Source organism: Galeopterus variegatus, unplaced genomic scaffold (assembly GCF_000696425.1).
Source record: "Galeopterus variegatus unplaced genomic scaffold, G_variegatus-3.0.2 Scaffold141, whole genome shotgun sequence".
NCBI lineage: Eukaryota > Metazoa > Chordata > Mammalia > Dermoptera > Cynocephalidae > Galeopterus > Galeopterus variegatus.
Genome location: NW_007726252.1, coordinates 879,958 through 903,589, shown reverse-complemented (window position 1 = coordinate 903,589; position 23,632 = coordinate 879,958). Strand labels below are relative to the sequence as shown.

At 36.7% G+C, this 23,632-nt stretch overlaps 2 protein-coding genes across 5 annotated transcripts in view; one reads left to right on the top strand and one right to left on the bottom strand.

Annotated features, from left to right (window-relative positions):
* QRSL1 (glutaminyl-tRNA synthase (glutamine-hydrolyzing)-like 1) overlaps positions 1 to 16,365 on the bottom strand; it is a 30,262-nt gene extending 13,897 nt beyond the window's left edge. The window contains exons 1-5 of the mRNA XM_008590516.1: positions 16,245 to 16,365; positions 8,251 to 8,410; positions 7,842 to 7,940; positions 6,726 to 6,822; positions 2,710 to 2,886 (exon numbers count right to left, since the gene is read on the bottom strand). Coding sequence (XP_008588738.1) covers positions 2,710 to 2,886; positions 6,726 to 6,822; positions 7,842 to 7,940; positions 8,251 to 8,410; positions 16,245 to 16,268 — 557 coding nt within the window. The 5' untranslated portion in view covers positions 16,269 to 16,365. The remainder of the gene's footprint in view (positions 1 to 2,709; positions 2,887 to 6,725; positions 6,823 to 7,841; positions 7,941 to 8,250; positions 8,411 to 16,244) is intronic.
* The window catches only part of RTN4IP1 (reticulon 4 interacting protein 1), a 38,774-nt gene continuing 30,591 nt past the window's right edge, over positions 15,450 to 23,632 (top strand). For 2 of the 4 annotated variants that reach the window (XM_008590532.1, XM_008590531.1), the window contains exons 1-2: positions 16,690 to 17,193; positions 22,781 to 22,932. In XM_008590532.1, coding sequence (XP_008588754.1) covers positions 16,920 to 17,193; positions 22,781 to 22,932 — 426 coding nt within the window. In that variant the 5' untranslated portion in view covers positions 16,690 to 16,919. Of the gene's footprint in view, positions 15,625 to 16,455; positions 17,194 to 22,780; positions 22,933 to 23,632 lie in introns of those variants that run through there. The other 2 variants (XM_008590538.1, XM_008590526.1) reach the window with 2 other exon arrangements.

Below are 23,632 nucleotides of genomic sequence, written 5' to 3'. Positions count from 1 at the left end.
ATCGCAACCACCCGCATCACGCTCAGCCAGTGAGCGCACCGGCCATTCCTATATAGGATCCAAACCCGCAGCAGGAGTGTCGCTGCGCTCCCAGCGCCGCACTCTCCCGAGTGCGCCATGGGGCCGGCCCTATTTCTGCCATTTTTTTACTGACTGTGGACAGTTATTTAATCTTTCCAAGACTCAGTTTCTTTCTTCATAAAATGGTTATAACATAAAGGCAGCCCTCACTTTGCACAGTTCTGAGATGCATACATTTCAGTTATCACGGTTTAGTTTACACAACTCCCCCAATATCAAGGTTCAAATGACAGTTACCATAGTACATTTACCATGAGTAATTACATAGAAGACAAACTACACCACAAGCTCTTCAGTACACAAATCACTACATAAATGACAGATGTGCATCATGATCGGTAAACAGTCACATCACTTCTTTCAAAGCCTGTCAGTGATTGGTCACTGTGCATCTTCACACAGAGATAGCGAAGTGTGTAGCTGTATTACCACCATGTCTCCCAGCAATAAACCCACTGGGCATTTGCATTAGTCTGTTTTGTGTTGCTATAACAGAATACCTGAAACTGGGTGATTTATAAAGAGAAATGACATTTATTGCTTACAGTTTCTGAGGCTAGGAAGTCCAAAGTCCATCTGGTGGTGGCAAGTGACCCAGGGGTCTCACATTGCAACATGGTGGAAGCAGACAGAGCAGAGAGAGAGAGAAAGACAGATTCTCCTCTTTTTTTAAAGCCCTCAGAACCATGCCCCTGACCACCATTTTTAATCCATTCACTACTGCATGGTCCTACAATCCAATCACCTCTTCAAGGCTCCACCTTTCAATTACCGTAATAGGATTTCCCACCCTATTAACAGTCATGGTGGGGGCTAAGTTTCTAATACATAAAACGTGGGGGACACAATTCAAGCTTCAATGAGTTTTGGGGGGACATAATTCAATCCACTACAAAAAGTAATATATATCTACGACAGAAATTAAAATATTGTATAACTATATAATGTATACATTATAATCACAGCCCCCATAATAACCATTACCAGTTTTGATATACATTAATCCAGACACTTCCATACAATGCCTGACATATATATGTATGTTACTATTACTTTTAACACAAATAAGTTCACACTATACATACTTTCCTGCAACTTGTTTTTCACTAAACAATGTATCTTGGATATCTTTCTATGTCACTACATAGTGCTCTATCTTTTCTTTTTAGTGGCTGCATAGTACTCCAAGAATCTTCATATTTTTAAAACTATTACAAAAGAGACAAATCTAAAGGGGGGAAACAAAAGCAGAATATTTCACAGTTCGTGATACATTCTATCTGAAGTTACTTTTGGTCTGTGCTTTCGCTGATTATATTTAAAGTGAAGCTTTGGGCTGAACAACACCCTAACAATAACAAGGTGCTTGTGCTCTACAGAAAATGCAAATTATATTTCCTTTCTTACCAAGTCCATTCAAGCTACAAAATCAGACCATTACCTTCTCAATTTTAAAAGATACATTTTTTATTAGCATTCACTGATGGCTGTGTAAAAGTAAAACTTAATTTCCATAGGACTTACGTGTCAAAATGCCATCTTTCTCAAAGCACATTCAGAAAGATGAATACTAAGTGGGATGATGAGGATAGGAAAAAAGCACCTAATCCTGCAGTCCTAACCTGTCAGAACTCTCATTAATATTAATGCAATGCTATAAAATTCCACAAAGATAAAGTGCAATGGTTTTACTTGTTAATAAGATTTCAGGAAAACTAAAGAAAAAAAATCTATAGAATCCAAATCTCCATAGCTCTAAAAAATATAAATAATTTATTGGTTGCAATGTGTGTGGAAGAACTTAGTTTTAGTGGATAATTAAGGAGAGATAAAATACATACAGTTTTATTAAAGAAATGCATTCAATTTGGTTAAATTGAGACTGATAGAATAAATATAACAACCATATTTACTTGCCCTTCTTTAGGTGGTTAAAAAATGCTTTTCAAATGGGACTTGAAGTATGATTGATGGATTCTTACCAAATACACAAATATGACAGAAAAACAGAATCAGATCCTAACAAGCTTGAAAAAACTTCACTTTCTGATATATATTTTTAGTTGCAGATTTATAAAAACACTACCTTAAATATCCTGTTGATACATATTAGTAGTAGCTTTTCTATTCTTTCCTTTTCCTTTTTCCTTTTTTTTTTTTTTTTTTTTTGCAAAAGTCAGGTTTAGCTGAAGGATAAACGATTACCAACAGTTTAACTCAACAGCATTTAACTAAAGTCATGGTATGTTAGTCCCCAAATATTTGTACAATCAGTGAGCAGACACTCAAATAAATTATTTAAAAAATGAAATCCAGTGAGGTCCACTCATGCTCAATGCTTTATTCTGCAAGATCCCTAAAATCATGTTTTTAAGAGAACCAGATACTATAGAGGAAAAGTTTAAATGTTATTTTAAATTAAAGATAAATGTAGAAAATACACAGTGTACTGTATAGTTGAGTGCATTTACAAGATAAAATTTTGATATTCTTTTGATTACAAATAGTTCACTAAAAAGAAATAAAAACACCAACACATAAACTACTCTATTGTTGGATTATGCATGTGATTTATGACTATTTGTATTTGGATAGGTTGTAAAGTACAGAGAGAAAAAGACATCTTACGCAAAGCACGTGAATGCTGACACGGCAGCTGCACTCCCACCTGAGCTTCCTCCAGTTATCAGCCAATCTGAGTCCTCTTTCTCACCAGGCAACTTCTGCTTCCTCTTTTCTCTATATTGTTTTGAGTAAGTCCAGGGGTTTTTAACCGGTCCAAATACACCATCTGTGCTTCCAGATCTGAGATGAAGAAGTGAAGCAAGATACCTTAGTAAAACTTTCATATGATGTGAAACTTTCATCTCCTGAGTATATTATTTGCTTCTGACACTCATTGAGCTTTTTAATAATCCACTGTACCTTGAAATGAAAAAGGTATGAAGCCTATTCAGATGTAGCTTTGCTTTTGTTAATGAGACAGTTGAGGTGGAGGATGGGAAATAAGGGCATCTGTGGTAGAGAGTAGAGAAAACTAGTCTGCAGAGAAAAGATTTTATCTCAATCGATCATCCAATTCAACTAAAGATGATCTTCCTTATAAATTAGAGTTTTCCAGTTGAAAAGGGTCACAAACATTCAGATAAAGTCTTTTGAAGTAGCCCCGCCCTCAATCAGAAAATTTAACAAAAGCATTAAGTAGAATGCTAATAACTTATTTTTTAATTTTTAAATAATTTTATTCCCAGATATTGCAAAAATAAAAATAACATATAAAGCACTTTATACCCTTTACCCAGATACACCTATTGTTAACATTTTATCCCATTTACTTATAGTTTGCCTGTTCTGTGTGTCTGTAAACATATGTACATATATGCACATTTTTTTTTAACCACTAAAGGGTAAAGCGTAAAGGGTAAATTATACATACCATGGCCCTTTACCCCTAAATATTTTAGTACATATTCACTATGTATTTCCTAAGAATAAGGATATTCTGTTCTACAATCACAGTATACTTATCAATTTCAGTAACATCAATATAATACTTTAATCTACTGTGAGATTATGTAATCTAATTTGGTCAGCTGATCCAACAGTGTACTTTATAGCATTTTATCCTCTTCCAGATCAAGTCTAGAGTCAGGTACTGCATTTAGTTATTATCCCTAGCCCCCACCCCTTTTTTTTCCTTTTCTTTTTCTTAATTCTTTACCAGCCAATAGACATTGAGTTACTTCCAGTTTTTAGCCATGATGAATAAAGCCAATATAAATATTGTAGTGAAAGGGCCTAGCCAGTGCTTTCTTGTTAACATAAGCCTTTATTTCTTAGGTAAATACTTAAGACTGAGACTGTTGGATCACATGGTAAGTGTATGTTTAACTTTATAAAAGAAACTGCAAACTATTTTCTAAAATGGCAATACCATTTTGCATTCTCTAGCAGCAATGCACGAGAAACTCAATTGTTCTGCATCCTTGTCAGCACTTGATACTGTCATTTTTGTCAAGCCATTCTAATAGGTACATGTATCTCATTGTCATTTTAATTTGCATTTTCCTAATGACAAATGATATTAGGCAGTTTAAAAATGTGTTTGTTAACTGTATATCTTCTCTGATGAAATGTCTGCTTAAATCTTTTCCCTAATTAAAAAAAAAAAAAAAGTAGTTTTCTTATTATTGAGTTGGGAAAGTTCTATATATTTTGGATACCAGTTCTTTATCAGATAATGTTTTGCAAACATTTTCTTAGTCTGTGGCTTGCTTTTTCATTTTCTAATAGTATATTTCCAAGTACAGAAGTTCGTAATTTTACTAAGGTCTAATCTATCAATTTTTTTTTTATGGATTTGTGCTTTATGTGTCCTATCTAAGGAACCTTTGCCTAACTCAAGGTTGCAAAGATTTTCTCCAATGTTTTCTTCTCTAAGTTTTATAATTTTAGATTTTACTTTTTAAGTCTCTTTTAATCTGGAACATTTTCACAGCCTTTGTTTTTATGATGATTTTAATTGAATGCTTCTCATTTTGGATTTGACTTTTGTTTCCTTGTTATTAGATTCAGGTTATATATTCTCAGCTGGAATATTACATATGCAATGGTGTGTCCTTCTCACAGAATCACATCTGGAGGCACATGAAGTCCACTTCACCCTTGCTGGTGATGTTAATTTTGATCTGCTGATGAAGGCCATGTGCTAATAACTTATGCCCAAGTTTACTCTCACGGTTTAGTTCATTCAACATATATTTACTGAGTACCAAGAGATACCACTGTGCACAAGAAAGTCAAGGACTCTGTTTCTGTGAAACAGGGAACATGAACTAAGCAAATATTAAATATGTGACAAGTGTTATAAAAAGAAAAATATAAAGTGCTTTTGGTGAAAGACTGAATGATTTCCCCCATGATCAGAACAAGGCAAGTATATCTGCTCTCATAACTTCTACTCAACATTACACTAAAGGTCCTAACTAACTGGTGCAGTAAGGCAAGAAAAAGAAAGAAGAAGAAATAAAACTGTCTTTATTTGCAGACTATATGATCATCTACATAAAATATTCCAAAGAATCCACAAGATCAACTAGAACTAACAAGTAAGCTTTAACAAGGTCATGGGATACAGAGCCAATATAGAGAAATCACTTAATTATATTTCTATGTACTAGCAATAAACAATTAGAAATTGAAAAAATACCAAAAAATACCATTTTCTATAGCATTAAAAAAAAACACTTGAGGATAAATCAAACAAATTATATGCAAGATTTATATGCAAAAAATCATAAAGACATTGCTCAGAAACACAAAATCTCAATAAAAGGAGAGATAAAAGGTGATCATGGATTAGAAGGCACATATTAAGATGCTAATTCTTCCCAAGTCTATCTATAAATTCACCAAAATCACAATTAAAATTTTATCAAACTTTTTTGTAGAAATTAGCAAGGTGATTTTAATACTTATATGGAAACGCAAAGGACCTAGAATATGTAAAATGATTTTAAAAAAGAAAAGCAAAGTTGGAGGATTCTCACTACCTAATTTCAAGGCTTACTATAAAGCCACAATAATTAAGATGGTGTGATTTGGAGTAAATCAGACCCCAAAGAGATAGGACAGAGTCCAAAAATAAATCTACACATATGTGTTTGATTTTTGACAAAAAAAAAAAAGCTAAGATAATTTAATGATAAAAGGATAACCTTTTTCACAAATAGTGCTGGAACTATTTGCTATCTATATGTAAAAAAATAAACTTTAGTCACACCATATACAAAAAGTTAATTCAAAATGGATTGCAGGTCTAAATGTAAGAGCTAAACCTATAAATCTTGTAGGAAAAAAATCTTTGTAACCTGGGATTAGGTAAAGATATCTTAGGATACATAGAGCATAAATCATACAAGAAAAAAATTGATGGACTAGACTTCATCAAAACTGAGAACTTGTACTCTTTGAAAGGCACGTTCAGAGGATAAAAAAATAAGCCAGAGACTTGAAGAAAATATTTGCAAATCACCTTTCTGATAATGTATTTGAATCCAGATATATGAAAGAACTCTTACAACTCAATAATAAGACAACCCAATTTTTTAAATGGGCAAAAGATTTGAACAGATACTTCACTGAAGAAGATATATGGATGGCAAAATAAACATGTGAAAAGATGATTAATATCATTAGTCATCAGGCAAATGCAAATTAAAACCAAAATGAGATATGACTACCTATCAGATAACTGAACATAAGCTCACAGAGGAACTAAGAAACTGGCATTAGAATCAAGAAATCATCTCTCTAGTTTTAGTACCAACATTTAATGAAAATAAAGGCACAGGGCCGGCCCGGTGGCGCACTGCTACAGTGTGCCGCTTGGGAGCGCGGCAGCGCTCCCGCCGAGGGTTCGGATCCCATATACAGACCGGCCGCTCACTGGCTGAGCGAGGTGCAGGCGCGACATTGAGGGTTGTGATCCCGTTGCCGGTCCCGGTCCGGTACGGGCGTGACACTGAGGGTTGCGATCCGTGGCCGGTCACGAAAAAAGACAAAAAAAGGAAAAAAAAAAAAGAAAAGAAAAGAAAGGCACAGACGGAAGAAACACAAGAGAAAAAAATTTCAGTTTTACTTACCCCATAGCAAACTCATCTAAATTTGTTTTTCCCATTAGTAGTGCTCCCTGATCCAACAACTTCTGAACTACTGTAGCATTATAAGGAGGTACATAACCTGAAAAAAAATTCAGTTCCTTTTACTACAGGAGACAAAACAGTGAACATGTAAATCATTGGCTGGAAACAAGATTTTACACTGCAATTAAGCAATTCATATTGACATGTGTTAATTATTCCTAATTTGAGTAGAAGGTTGTACTTTCTTCTAAGAGTTAATTTTTTCCATTGCTAACTATATGTTTTCCATAGACAGTTGTGAATTCATTGTTCTATAATCTAAAAACACCGACTTTAACAGTTAGTACTACAAAATATTGCATGATAGATGTATCCAATTAATTAATCACAAATTGTTATTTTGCTCATTGTACTTGACTTTTACTTCTCAGATGATGTTATATCACACAGTAATTTTTATGTATTTTGTTAGAAATAGATCTTTTATTCTCAATTAAAATTTCCTCTATCTGTTGAAGAACTCGTTTATATTCCAAAATAATTAATAATAGCCTACCCATTACGGAACCTGGGGCATATTCCTCATAGGATATTACTTTTAGTGTACAGTACTCTGAATAATCTTTTTTCCATTTCTTTTTCCTCCAAGGATCCAAACATCTTGATAAACATGCTTCCTTTTGATCTACTAAACTGTAAAGAATAAAACATCACTACATTGCACTATAAGAGATGGAGGAGTCAGGAAATAAAAAGTAACTGGTTGGTAGACACTAATGAATCCTCACATCATCTTCAAGAGAAGAGGGATGATAGCCAGTTCATATTTGTTTCCATGTTATCAGTGATGTTTGTGGTGATCAGTTACTGAGTCTTCCTAAATAGGATCTGTAAAACTTCTGAAATAGCATTTATTCATTAAGATGGTCAACCTCTAAGGAATACTTCTGCATTCTGAAAGAGCAAACAGTAAAAAGGATATTCTATCCTGAGTATTTCCTTCAAAGATATAATTAGTCTGAGATTATCTGGGTGCTTTAATATCTTACCTTTAATTAAAACTGACAAATACCTACTTTTACAAAATTATTAATGCTCTGCTCAGTTAAACTTTACCTTTCAGCATATTTGATGCACATGTTGTCTCAATGCCGGATGTGCTAAAGTTGTCTTTTACTGCAATAGGAATTCCATCTAAATCCCCAAGTGACTGACCTGCATTAAAAAGCCAAGAGTGATATAGGAGATAATAGTTTAAAATACAGACACATTAATACTAGTTATTATAATAACTACTAGTTTTTGGCAAAGATACTTCTTCAGCAATCAAATTTATGTTAGAAATGATTACACATTATAAAGCATCACATATCCATTAGCCTCATTTTTATTTTGCCTCATGGCAAGTTCTTTAAATAAGGGCATGCTTTATGTTTAAAACTTCACTTGCCAAATGGAGACTGCTACATCCAATTAAATTCTTTCTCTTAATTTTCTCAATTAAGTATAATTAAGAATAATTTACCTTTCTTATATCTTTTCTCTGATTCTTCAGCTTGCTGGAAGGCCACCTCTTCTGATACAGTAATGTAAGCATTTAGAAACTTGGTCTTCTTGATAAGGGAGAGACATTTTTGACAGAGCTCTGTTGGTGTAATTTGGCCTTGTTTCAGTGCCGCAGAAACCTATAGTATATAAAATTCAAAAACCTTTTACTGAGTCTGCAGAAGTTTCAAATATTATATTAAGGGGGGCAATAGAGTGGCTAAATATAAAATGTTGAAATGAAGCTTGGGTTTCAAAATGAAGAACACCCATGGCCAGCCCGTGGCTAACTTGGGAGAGTGTGGTGCTGACAACACCAAGTCAAGGGTTAAGATCCTCTTACTGATCATCTAAAAAAAAAAAAAAAAAAAAAATCAAGAGAACCCATCAACTCCTTACTCAGTGTAGTGAATGGAGGGAAATGCATTGATCAGCTAGAAGATGGGCTGGAGTACACAACGTTCTTCTCCCTAGCTGACTAATCTGCTGTTTCTAAGTCAATTGTACAAACAATAGCAACAGGTCAGGTAAACCATCCCATACCAGTGGAGTTGAGGTATAGCATGGGTGAAGGATGGCATGGGGTAGATTACATACAACGATAGCTTAGCTGCAATGCAGGCAGTCCAATGTGAAAAAACAGAAGTGACAAAGCACTGCAGGATTTTATGGCTCTAAATGAGGTCTTTATACCTCTTGGAGAATTCAAGCAAGCATCACTACAAATTGAGAGAAAAGCTTACAAAATATAGGTTCAAGAGGAAACTAAAAACAAACTTTCTGAAATTGTGTTTCTAATGCATCAGGAAGTCTAGTAAAAAAAAGCATTAAAATAAACTGCACAAGAAGTGACCGTAACGTGTATATTGGATAGGCAGTAAGGGCTGAGATGAAGTGATGAATGTTTAATATTTCCTATAGGAAATAATAATAATAGGGCCGGCCCGTGGCTCACTCGGGAGAGTGCGGTGCTGATAACACCAAGGCCCCGGGTTCGGATCCTATATAGGGATGGCCGGTTCGCTCACTGGCTGAGCGTGGTGCTGACAACACCAAGTGAAGGGTTAAGATCCCCTTACTGGTCATCTTTAAAAAAAAAAAAAAAAAAGGAAATAATAATAATATGTACTTACTAATCAGGTAAAAGGAATGAATAACAAGAAGTCAAAGATGACACCAAAGTTTTGGAGATTTTATGAAAAGAGTGTTGGATAAGATGGGATCTCAGAGACAAAGGATAGGGGAAGGAGTAATACTGAGTATTTACCAAGAGCTCAGCACTGTTGCTTTACATGCACTATTACTTCATTTAACACTAAAACAACCACACAAGTTAGGATTATTAACCTCATTTGACAGATGAAGAAAGTGAACTCAGAGAGGTTGAGTAATTTGTCCAAAGTCACACAAATAGTAAAGGATAGGATGACTTCATAATAAAAGCTTCTCACCATTTCTATCTCTTTTCTATTAGAAGCTTAGTTTGTTCTCCAAGTTGACTGTATTTTCATATGTCCCATATGGATCAAGCAACAAGAGTTTGCATTGGAGGGAAAAATCTACAAATGATCTGCTCTTGTCTATTGAATAAATCATCAAAGCAATGGCATTCTTAAGGTTGAGGGTTTTAAATGAGTAAAGCAGTGGGAATAGGACACTGAGAGGACCCCTAATGCTCAGGGACAAGAGGAGGAAAAGGACTTCAATGCGGAGGCTGTGGGAATGATTTGGGATGGGGAGTGGCAACTAGGCTTGACTTAAAGGAGGTAACTTAGAAACAAGAGATATTTCTGTTGCATTGTTTGTATGAAATGTAAAATCCTTAGAAGAAAGGAGCTAGACAGAAGTAAAGATAGAATTGTGTTCTAATATTGTGAATATGGAGTGGGAAGAAAGAAGACAGTGGTAGGCTGGGTGGAAAAGAGTCAGACTAGCAAAAACCCAAAGCTAGAAAGACAGAAGTATACAGGCAGGCCTATCCCATGGCAGTGGTAATAATGAGGAATTGTGTCTGCCACTTTTTCTCTTTCCTTGATGCCCCTCAAGTCCCCTAATGCCTACTATCCTCTAGCCACTTTCTGACTTACCAACTGGTAAGAGAATAGGAGCTAGATAGTTACAACGCTGGTTAAAAGAGCAAGAAATAAGATTACCTAGGAATAGTCATTTTAAATGGTGCTGATATTCATTAGGACCATGTTTAGGAACTCGGATTTGAGAAAAATCAATAAGGGAATTGGGAAAGAGAAGTGAAAACAAAGATGCTAATTAGCTAAAAATAGACTGAACACAAGGAGTTTGAATCATACAGCTCCCCTGGGATAAAACTGCAGGTGTCACATCTGAATATAAAATGAAGTCTTTAAAATCTTTTGTTAAAAAAAAAAAATTCCATCTCTATGGTACTTTTCTCTAGGGGAAAGTAGGCATTTGCTTGAGGCCGCTGCTTCTCCTGTCTTAGCTCCTACTCACCGTGTACCAGAGTCCAGCGGGGAACGGGGTGTGTGCAGGCAGCTGTCCTCCTTGTTCCTCAATGCCTTTCCCTCTTCTCCCCCCCAGATCCCAGCTCATCTGAAGCACATACCTTGGAGGTGATTATATCACTCTCCCTGCTATGTTAATCTACAGTCTCCCTGGTACTCCCTTCAATTCACTGACGATTTTAAGCACCCAGCTCGCCGTCATCTTCCTTACTGTTGTCATTCTTGTTCACTGAAAACTTCAAGTCCACATACATTGATGCCTGGCCTCTCAGTTCTTGACCTCACTTCACACAAACTTTTCCTTCGCCTCATCCCAGTTACCAACATGCCTTGTAATAGCCCAGACTACATCCTTACCAATATCTGTGTAATCTCCTAAATTCAACTCTAGTCATCTCACATCTCCTACCCAAACAACCAGCGAGAAATGAGGACCTCAGTCACACAACCATAAGATGGATTCTGCCAACAAGTGAGGCTGAAAGAGGACCCTGAGCCCAGATAAATCCACAGCCCTGGCTGACGCCTTGATTTCAGCCTCGTGAGACTATGAGCAGAGAACCCAGCTACTCCATGCCCAGACACTTGACTGCGATAGTAAGATTTTGTTATTTTAAGATACAAAGTATATACTAATTTGTCATGCAGCAACAGAAAACTAATATACTTCCTTAGAAAAATTAAGAACCCTTCCTCAGGAACCACTCTTAGAAAGTAAGAGAAAAGAAAATTGCAAATATATAGGAGGGGTCCTCAAAAAGTTCATGGAAAGATTTGTATTATCTGTCAGTTTTATTTTTCCTATGAACTTTTTGAAGTACTGCATATAATTTAGTGATTTTGTCCCTATAATAAAATTAATGTTAATAATAGCTAGCACTTAGTTCTCAGCATTGTCCTAGATGCTTTACATTTCATTTAACCTTTATATCTACACTGAGGGTCTGATATTATTATCTCCATTTCACAGATTAAAAACTGAAGTTCCTCCTCAAGGTCACACAGCTAGAAAGTAGCAGAGCTGGGATTCAACTGAAGCCTGATCTTGTTTCCAAAACCCATGCTCTGAACCACAATACTATAATATTTCTCTATGTGAGGCATTGTGGCATTTACTCCTCTATAACAAAGTGGAGAAAATTTTTATTAACAGATAACATCAGAGGTTCACTTAGGAAAAAAACTGGCTTTCAAAAAAAATTGCCTTGAGGGCCGGCCTGTGGCTCACTCGGGAGAGTGCCGTGCTGATAACACCAAGGCCACGGGTTTGGATCCCATATAGGGATGGCCGGTTTGCTCACTGGCTGAGCGTGGTGCTGACAACACCAAGTCAAGGGTTAAGATCCCCTTACCGGTCATCTTTTTAAAAAAAAAAAAAAATTGCCTTGGTAAAGGCTGAAGGTATAGGAGAGCTCTTGAGAGTTGAGTGTCCAGCTGATGGATACCCTTCTCTCTTTAACACACTCCACTTATGCTGTTGCCCTCATTATTCCATGAAATTGCACGTCAAGATCACCAGCAACCTCCACAGTCCTAAATCCAGTAGTCAATGCCTAATTCTTATTTTACACTACGTCTCAGTAGCATTCAACACAAGTGATCACTCCCCTCTTGGAAACCCTTGTGTTCAGGGCTGTACACCATCCTGGTTTTCCTCCTGTCTCACTGGCCATTCTTTCAAGTCTCTTCTGCTAGCTTTATTATTATTTTTATTTTTAAATTTTTTTGGCAGCTGGCTGGTATGGGTGCTGGCTTTACTTTACTTCTTAACGCTGACCTCTTAGTGTTGGAAAGTTTCAGGCTGCCTTCTATTTTTACATTCAATTTCCCAGATGACCTCATCTGCCCATATAGCTTTAATTACTTTACATACCCTGGCAAATTAATATCCTCATATCTAGTCTCTTTTCTGAACTCCAAACTCTTATTCACCTGCTTAACTGACATCTTCACTTGGATATCTAGGAGGCATCTCAAAATTATTGCGTCCAAAACAGAACTCTTGATAACTTCCTCCTTCCAAACACTCCTGTTACAGCCTTTCTTGTCTTGATAATTGTTACCATTTCCCCAATTGCTCAGGCCAAAAACCAAAGTATCCTTCTTGATTCTTCTCTTTCCCTCAGACCCCATATCCAATCCATCAGCAAGCCTGAACTTAAAAAACATCTCTATTGCTGCCACCCTATCCATCTTGCCATCATTTCCTGCCAATGCAACAGCCTTTTAATAGGTCTTCCTGCTTCCTCAGACTGTAGTCCTTAAGAGTAACCTGGAGGAGCTTTTAAAATTTTAAATCAGATCATGTCCACAGACTCAAAACTTTCCAGAGGTTTTCCATTATACTCCCTACTATGGCCTAAAAGGTTCTCCATCATCTGGCTCCTCCTGTCTCTCTAACCCCCTCTCCCATTACTTTCCTCATTCGCTTCTGTACAGGCTTGCTAGCATTCCAGCTGTTCCTGGAACATGTCAAGCTTGCTCTTCTATCAGGGTCTTTGCACATACTGTTCCCTCTGCCTGGGTCACTCTTCTCCAGATCTTCCCAGGGCTCACTCTTTATATCCTTCCAGTCTTTATTAAATATCGATCACTCAAACAGAAACACCTTCCCTTACTACTCTAAAACATTCAGCTCACTCAACTACTTCTCACATTATAACTTGCTTAATTTTTCTTCATAGAACTTATACTACCTGCATAGCTTATGTAATACCTGCTTTCCCATACAAAAAATGTAGGCTTCACAAAGACAGGTACTTCTGTCTGTCTTCTGTGCTAAGTCCAGTGCCTAGAACACAGAGGTGCTCAATAGTTGAGTGAATGAATAACTGAGTTGTTTAAAATTTGGATCTATTTCCCTGTAGGACAATGATTAAATGTCCTTAGGTTAGATGCCAAGTAGCCAATTGAATATATCAGTAATTAAACTTTAAGATAAATAATACCAGCCTGGTGTCTGGCTTCTAGAACACTGGGATCATGCCACAAAAGAGAAAGATAAAAGGGAGACTCCTCCCCGCTTTTGAATGTACCTGGGTAAAGTTTACTGATAACCTAAAAAAAAAGAGAGAGAGAGAAAAATATCTCCAAACATATCGAGTTTATTGGGGAATAGAAAATAGGATTAAAATCTAGAATGTACACCATGGCAAGCCACAAGTGCATTCAGTGAGGGAAGGATAAGAGAAAGTTTTTATTGGCAAAAAGGGAGAGGTTCACACACGCTGCATGGAAACAGTTTATTGGTTTCAGAGGCTCCAAACCAGATTTCTCATCACTTCATTGATTGAGATGCTGTTACCTGGGCAAGTTTCTTTCAGAGAATCTTATCTGAATTACTGCAGTTCTAAAGAGTGTCTAATGCTAAAATTGTCACATAAATATGTACATACGTGCGAAGTAGGAGATGTGTGAAGAATGTGAAGAGATTTCTGCTGGATTTTAGAAAGTCCTTGGAAACAGTTTCTATCTCAGACAAGCAAGCACGAGCCTTCTTCATGTCTTTCCCAGCCCTATTTTGTCAGGGTCTGACAGAAGTGATTTCATCAACTTTCACAGTACAAAGAAGAGTTTTACCTCCTACTTGGTATTTAATCTCCTTTTAGTGCCTGCTTCCAGGGCTCCTCTGTTGCCCTAAACCTCCACCAAAGTTCCCAAATTGCCTCAGATAACCCGAGTGTGCAGCCATTTTTCCAAATTTCCTCCCTAGCAAATTTTCCCTTTCTTTAATCGATTATCTCAACTAGGGTGTTACGAAGGAGAGAAATTTATTGAACTATTATGATTTACAACAATGGGTGAACAAATCATTCAACCCTCCCAGGCACCTGTACGTATTTAAAAGAAAATGAGTAGTGAATTAATCAATCTCTAATTGGTAGAATTGGGACATCAGTACAGTGAAGTGAAAAAATAGAGTGGACAGAAGATACTTTTTGGGCTAGGAAAATAATCACCAAATAATGTGTTGCACACAGTAGGCACTGATAAATATTTGTTAAAAAAAAAGAGATTAAGTGAAAGCAATCATACCAATGCAATCTTGGTCTTCCCTTGGATCAGCTCCCCTAAATGGTTCTTTTTTCCCTCTAGGAGGCAAAAGCTGTTTCTCACAATTGCTCACTCAACATTAGAAAGGGGGACACAAAAAAGGTGGTGCTTAAGTGGGAAAAAGCAGAAAAGGGAATTACTCTACTTTTAAAGGTTGTATTTCATTTTAAAACAAGTTTTGAATTTTTTTTTAGAACAAATTTGATTATTTACTTACAGTATACTCTAGATGGCATTTAAGATGGTAAAACAATAATGTATTTTGGGGAAGAACTATTTGTTATTTAAAGCCTATGGATTTAAAGTTTCATTATAATTTATAACTTTCTAAAAGGTTGCCAGCTGGGGGGAAAAAAAGACTTCCCAGGTGGAGATATAAAAGGAAGATGGAAGGCAGGATAGGTCCTCAATCCATACTTGTAACCAGAAATCATCTGGAGCCCCTGTTAAACCACACTCTGGGCCTTAGTTTACAGATTTGTCCGATTAAGTCTAGAGTGAAACACAGTTGTAGTTTTAACAAGGGCTCCAGATGATTCTGATAGCAGTGGGTCTGCAGACAGCTCTAAAGGTTGAGAGATCCGGGCCAGAAAAGTAGTAACAACTAATTAAAGCCTTTACAACAGAAATAAAGTAGTAAGATAGATTCCAGCCATATTTACAAGATAGACTTAACAGGGCCTAGTGATTTGTTGGATATGAAAGATGAGGAAGAATCTACCAGCAAATGGGATAACAGTTCTGTCATTAAAAAGAGTCTATTAAGAATTCAAAAAGATCAGTTTTTTGCGTGTGCGTTTTAAAATGGGGGTTGAGAGGTAAGGAGCGGTCCTATTAGACAACTTCAACCTTGGTTAAAGTAAGTTTGAGTTGGTTATGGGAAGAGATGTCCAAAAGGCATTCACAAGTATAGCCTAGAGTTCAAAAATGACGACCAGGAAATGGAAACACGGATTAGGGATTCAATGGTATCTGAGTGGTAGCTGAAGCCTAGTTTAAAAAAAAAAAAAAAAGCCAAACGTTATTCGTTTGGATTTTGCGAACTGCAAATTTGCCGGGCCCCTTAGCCAGAACTGCATCAGCAGAGTGTTGGGGACGGAAAAGAGACTGCAGTGGACCTGCAAAATCCCCCTTGTCTGGTAGAGATCATCCGGAGCCCGACCCAAGCCTGAGCAAACGTCTAATCTCGAGAAACCGGATGGATATACACTTCCACCCCACAGCTCCGCGGTGCAGAGGCTTCCCATGGTGAGGCCCTAACTCCTGAATGGGAAAGGAGAGTACAGCCTAGAGACCGAAAGTTCCGAATCCCCCACCCAGTTTAAGGGAAGGAGGCGGCCAGGCCAACCATGATGCGTGTCAAACCGGGGACCCCTTATCTACGGAGTCCGCGAATCTTTCCGCCCTCCCGGGGCCCTCAGCAGTCCAATCCACTCACTTCTCGGAGGGTCCGGCCTAGCATGGTCCTCGTGCTCAGCCTGCCACCACAGGGGTCAGGTGACAAGGTAGAAAAAAATAGGTCAAGGGCCGCCAGCAGTATTACAAGGGCGCAGCCATCTTTGATCATCAGTGAACCCTTCAGCACCGAGCACTTGGATTGGTCGAACTGCAGCCGAGGAAATGATCTTTGCACCCGATTGGCTGGCGCCGCAAAGCCACCCTTGGCGGCTAAGGAGAGAGGGCAGGCAAGGAGACTCCGGGCCAGGGTCGCGGCGGGAATTTCCAAGAATTGGATTTTCGATGGCGTCGGGATCGCTAGCGGTGTCTGCTTTTCCCATCGAGGGTTCCCAGAACAGGACAAGGATTTAGGGGGTTGCACACCTTGGTTTTTTTGTTTGTTCGTTTTTTAAGGGGGAGGAAGGGGTAAGGGAGGGAGCTGAATGGATAGAATACTGACTGGGACATTAACTGGAGCATTTTAGATGCGAAGAGCAGAAAGACAGTTTCATATTCTTCTTTCTTCAGTTGCTGCATTAGGTTAACTTCATTTTCGAATGCTCAATTTTGAAACTAGCCAGTGTGTGTGGCAGGATTTTACTGAACTTGGGGGTGAGAATTTGATCCAATCCCGGTGCATTTTAATTGGGTCACGCGATTCAACCACAGTTACACGATGGAATTTCTGAAGACTTGTGTACTTAGAAAAAATGCATGTACCGCGGTTTGCTTCTGGAGAAACAAAGTTGTACAAAAGCCTTCAATCAGAAAGATTAGTACTACCTCTCCAAGGAGCACTGTTATGCCCGCTTGGGTGATAGATAAATACGGGAACAATGAAGTGCTTCGATTCACTCAGAACATGATGCTACCTATCATACACTATCCAAATGAAGTCATTATCAAAGTCCATGCTGCGAGTGTAAATCCTATAGATGTTAATATGAGAAGTAAGTTTTCAAAAGACGTTCTTGGTTACTTTTTTTAAAATCAGAATTTAATCAGGCACACACTTTAAAAACATCAATTGTTATTTGACTACAGTTCTTTGATTAACACAAAGGAATCATTTGGGTTTTTGACAATACTTATTCAAGTATTATTTCCAAAATCTTTGAAATTGTAATGGCCAGGGTATACTTTTACAAAATGTAAGTTTGATTGTTTCCATGCTTCCTCAAAATGAAAATTGGGACATAAGAGTTGTGTCCACAGTTGACTTTATGGTGTACTGTTCTGGGGACTTTGTGATATTCTGAAATTACAGGTTTTAAAGGTGTGGCTATGTTTCCATATCAGTTCAGAATTTGTTTTTTTTTTTTTTTTTTTTTTGATAGTGGATGGCCAAAGGATCTGAACCCTTGACCTTGGTGTTATAACAATTGCATTTTTATAATAATTCCTGTCCTCTTTGCTCTCCCCTTACTCACAGCTTCCGTTATTGGTCCAATAGACAAAGCAACAGAGCAGGACTTCAGGATATAGGCCCAGTACTTTCCTCATTTCTGCTATTGCATTCTGCCCTCAGCAGTTAAAATACACTTTCCTGTAACTCTCCATCCTAAATGGAAATTATGTTATCGTCTTAATTTCTGCTACAGGATATTGACCAAGCTTGGAGAGCATTATATTCCTTAAATATATACTGTGCAATTATTGTACTGAAAAGATTATTAGGATTTGTGAATTACTTTAACTTTGTAAAATAATGACAAAAATATCATCAGTCTTGCTTATGGGAACTCATCCGTGTTTTATGAAGAAATTGAAAAACATCTTTTGGTATGATTATCCTTAGTGTTAGTCACAGGTCAGTTAACTTCAATGTTTTGAGTAAGCTGCCATATGCAGTTTAACCATGGGTCAGTGTTTTGAAGAGCTTTTGTATAGACCTACAGATATATTGAATAGATTGCCTCAGTAACAATTCTCATATATGACCTGTGCATGATGAATTTAATTTCTTTGTTCATATACTTTCTTTTCCTTTCTTCTCTTTTTTTTCCCCAAGAGTGGTATGATAGATTAGGGTAGCAATTCTCAAATTTTTTGGTTTCAAAACCTCTTCACATTCTTAAAAATTATTGGGCTTTTGTTTATATGTCTGTATCTATCAATATTTGCTTTATTAGAAATTAGAACAAATTATTTACAGTACAGTAAACTTTTGTGTTACATTACAAAGTTAAATCAGAATAAAAATATAAAGTGACATAAAAATAATAACTAAAAGGTATATGCGAAGCACTGAAACAGGTGGGAGTTGCTAGAGCCTCAGAATCTACCTTCAAAGAGCTTACAATGAAAAATAACTATTTTCCAAAATAAGTAAAAACATTTAGTGAGAACACTAGTATTGTTTTACACTTTTGCATATCTCTTTGCTGCTTGGTTTAATAGGACAACTGGATTTTCATATTTACGTCTATAGCCAGTCTGTTGCAATATTATATGATATCTGAAGTAATGAAGAAAAGCCAGCCCCACATAGATAGAATGTTGGAAAACAAAGGGCCTCTTAGACTCCTTGAAAAGATCTTGGGACATACCAACTTTGGAGAACTTCTGTATTGGGGAAATAAAGTCCAAAATTAGGTCCTTTGACTAATTTTGAATGCTGTTATTTCTAAGTTAGTATATGTAGACCTGTGCCATTCAGTATAGTAGCCACTAGCATTTGGCTATTGAGCAGTTGAAATGTGGCTAGTCAGTGTAAAATATACACTAGATTTCAAAGACTTAGTAAGAAAAAAAAAGTAAAATGTCTTGCTTAAGAATTTTGTTTTCAGCCTTGTAAACACCAAGGTCACAGGTTTGGATCCCCATACTATTTTGGGTGTATTAAGTAAAATATTACTACTATTAATTTCACTTTTTTTTTTTTTTTTTACCTTTTTAGTGACTTCTAGAAAATTTTAAATTACATGTGTCGCTTGAATTATATTTCTTTTGGACAGAACCTATCTAGACAATGTGATGGGATAACTACTATAGGTTGAACATCCCTAATCTGAAATCCAAAATCTGGAACTTTTCAAGTGCGGGCCTGATGCGACAGATGGAAAATTCCACACCTGACCTCATGTGTTGGGGTCATGTGTTTCATGAACAAAGTAATTTAAAATATTGTATAAAATTAACTTCAGATGATGTGTATAAGGTGTATATGAAACATAAGTAGATTTAGTGTTTATACTTGGGTCCCATTTCCAAAATATCTCATTATGTATATGCAAATATTCTAAAATCTGAAAAACTCTGAAACACTTCCTGTCCCAACTATTTTGGATAAATGATGTTTACTTGACCAGTGCACATTTCTTTGGGGGAAGAGGTTTGGGGAAAGAATTTGTGGCTTGAAAGCTCTGTTAAGAATGAATTGAAATGAACTTGCTATGGTGCAATTTGTATTCTTTTTGTTTGTTTTGAAGTAATAATTGCTACTACTAGTTGAGTATGTTGTTTTACTATATTCTTTTTATGTTGTGCTTGAAGATAATTTAGTTTTTACAAGATATGTCTTTAAGTGGTAGGTTTTACCCAGTGGTCACTTTTCTCATCTCCTTTGGTTATAAGCTGTTTGAAGGTGGATCCCATGCTTTCTCAGCCTGTCTGAGTGCTTCACATATGTAGTTGTCATTCAGTCATTATTGTTAATGCCATTTTATATTTTCATTTTGACTTGAGTTTGCAAACTTAAATTAACAGTATTTTATCCATGAGTAATTTTTATGTTTTGTCTTCATTTTGGTGTGTTAACTTTTCATTTCTTCAAATACATATGAATAATTCGTGTTGTGTACATTTTCATTTCAGTAGAATGGCTGCCTCTGGACTTTTCTTGACTGCTATTAATCATATAATAGTATAACACATTTTACTTTTATGTAGTACTTTTGAGAGTCTGTGTTTTTTATGACTTGGTAATATTATTTGCAAGTTATCTTCTTTTTTTCCTGCCCACGGTTTCTTTTTGTGAATGTGTTATTGTTATTACAGAAGATATCTGAAATGATAGCTTGGGGAAATAAAATAATGAGTAGAAGATTGTAAATTGTAGAAAGCAGTTATTTCCCTTGGCAAGGAAGTAAGAGACATGTCTACTTTATTTGATAGATGAAGGCTAGCTTGTTTTTTATAGATGGCCACTACTGTTGGACATAAGGTAATAAATCATAGAAATGGCTAAAGAAATGAGTAATTTTAAAAACAGAAAAAAAAAAAATCCCACAGCCAACAGCATCATACTAACAAAGCTTGGTTTCTTTAGATGGGATTAAAGTCTTCGAAACTGATGACAGATTTAGGATTTTCCAAATCAGCTCAACTCTCTGAACAAGTCAAAGTGGCCCTCTGTCAATGGGGTGAAACTCTTAATGGCCCCATTCATTTGTGTCACCAAACAGGTTCTCAATGACTAACTACCAGCTAGCTGCATTCTGGATTTGGGGCTGCTTCAGATAGTACCAGTGAGCCAGGGCTATTTAGTTGATGCATGAGCATATCAGAGTGACCAAGAAAACTGTTTATAAACAGCCTTGAGCTGTGTACCTCAAAGAGGACTCTATACCCCTAAGAGGACTGAAACCTTTTTGTAGCTCTGAAACAGTAGCTAAAATTTGACATGGCTGAATGCCCACTTCTGTTGCTCAAACCATGTAGGGGTTTCATTGAATAATTGTTTAATTATGTTTTAGCAGTAGAAAAGGAATGTGAGACAGGAAAAGTTAGGCATGTGACTTATGAGCATTACATGTGAAGTTGTTTTTTTCCCCCTGACAGAGCGCAGTCCTAACTAGCCAGAGGGCAGATGTGTAATGTTGGCATAATGGACATTGGCTTAGGTTTTCTGGGACTATCCCAACTTTTAAACACTTTCTCCCACATGTCTTGATTTTTTTTTTATTAGAAAAACAACTTCTGTAAGCTACCCACCTGTCCATCTCTCTCCTGCACCCTTTGCCTTTGCTCCTGCTGTGTAGACTAACTGTCATTGCTGTCATCTAAGGCCAGCTCTCCCTTGTGTTCTTCATCCCCTCCCCTCTTACCTGCTCTTGGGTGTTATTCCAGCAATTCTTTCCTCATCATCAGTTTTTTCCTTTCTACTGGATCATTCCCATTAGCATACAAATTTGCTGTTATTTCTCCTCTCTTAAGAAGAAAAAAAAGGCCACTCAAAAATCTGCATCTCGGTTGCCCCCTCCAGGTAGTGCTCCATTTCTCCGCTCCCCTTTGTAACAAAACTCTTTGAAAGAGTTGAATTTTCTCAGTGTCCCCAATTCCTCACTTCCCATTTTCTCTCAGGTGCAGCATGCCATAGCAACTGCACCTTTCAGAGTGACCAGAGGTCTCTGTGTTGTTAGATCCAGTTTTGTTTGTTTTTTAAAAGCCTCTTAGCAGCTTTTGGCCTTATTTGAATACCTATCTTCCCTGTCAGCAGCGTTTGACTTCTTTTAATGACCTTCTTTAGCTGGCTTTCAGGACACCTCTTACTTCACAGGGCAGGCCTTCTCAGGATCCTTTGCTGGTTTCTCCTCATCCTCTAGATCTAGCATTGTACTGCACCCATCCACCCACCCCTGGGAGTGGGCGAGGAGACTATAGAGTGGTTCAGTGATTCTGGAGTGTGCATTGTTAGGTAGGGAGTGCTACATGATACTGGAGAGGTAAGCAGGGTGCCTATCTTAGAGAACCTCATGTAGTAGAAATGTCCTCCTCAGGAGAACGTCAAGCAGAAGAGAGAAAAACAGATACTTTTGTGTCTTAGAAAAGTCATTTTATATGTTGAAGCTATATAATAAACTACTTTGGATTATTTTAGATAGAGTAGCCAATTTGAACAAAAAAATTATGATTAGAAGAATGTTTTCAGTTTTATTTAGCTGATATTTATGTAAATATTCTTAAAAATAGAAGAATATATATAATAAATATATAATAATAAATTAACCTGATTTCACATGTCAGAACAGATGCAGCCAAGTGGCTCTTTTCCACTCAGGAATCTATGCATTTATTCCAAGGACGATGTTCTAGAAATATTTTTAGGAGGTAGAGACCATTACTCATTGACCAGTGTGTCAAATACTTTATATCCATACCTTATTTATTGTTTATTAACGTCAAACAGCTTTAACATTCATCTTCACCAGACTTGGCACTTATCAACCTTGTTGTTTAAAAAGCACATGAATGAATAAATTAGTATATAAACCATCTTCAAAGAAAAAGTAAAACTGTATAAAAGAAAGTACTGAAACTGTATAAAAGCGCATTTTAAAATTGGAATTTCAGTAACATTTTCAGCAATAGTGGCTTTAGTTTAATGAGTGATTATGACTTTCCAGGTAATTTCCTTTGAAAGGAACAACATCCTTTTTATGCTTTCCTGTGTGATGGCAAAAAAAGTGATAAGATTGATTACTTTACATTTTATGTCTTGAGGATTTAGAATTGTACCTCGCCTATAATCCTGTAGTAGTTTTAAAATTATCTCATTCTTATTTTTGGAGGAAACAGATTAATTGTATTTTATAGGTGGTTATGGAGCTACGGCTTTAAATATGAAGCGTGATCCTTTACATATTAAAACCAAAGGTGAAGAATTTCCTCTGACTCTGGGCCGGGATGTCTCTGGCGTGGTGATGGAGTGTGGGCTGGATGTGAAGTACTTCAAGCCTGGAGATGAGGTGAGAGGAAACATCGATATTCCTTTTCTAAATGTGCAAATTTCATTCTGTTTTTTGAAGTACACATATTCTGTACTGTTGACCTTTTTTCTTCTTTTCAGTAAATGTACTGAGCTTTGACTGAACCTTCATTTTCTTGGTTCTGTTACATTTTTTACAAACATTTCCAAAATAGCTTGACTGTATTTGAGTTTTGTAAACTTAATGCTTAAGAATTACAAGACTTTAAAATATGTAGGATTGGGACTTTTTTTTTCTTGAAAGAGTCTTTAAGTGACAATTTCTACCTTATGGATTAGATGACTTTACAATAATTAAAGTTTGGTGTAATCACCTGTCACTTGTCATTTTGAACATTTGTGTCACAGAATTACAGTGAGCTCATAATAATAGCTAACACTGTTCTAGTTGCTTTCCATGGAATAACTCATTTAATTCCTGTGAAGTAGGTACAGTTAGGCCCAGTTTACAGATTAGGAAGCCAGGCTATAAAGAGGCCTCACAGCTAATAAGTGGTAGAGCCAGGATTCAAAACCCAGAGACCTTGGTCTTATTGGAACTCTAAATAGTCAGTAAATGCACCAGGAAATACTGGCATCACTCCAGTGTGGTTTGTCTTGATAAATCCAGAATCATACTAAGTAATTTATATCATGTGAAAGTAACTCTTTTGCTTGGTGTATTGCTGACTTGTGCTTTT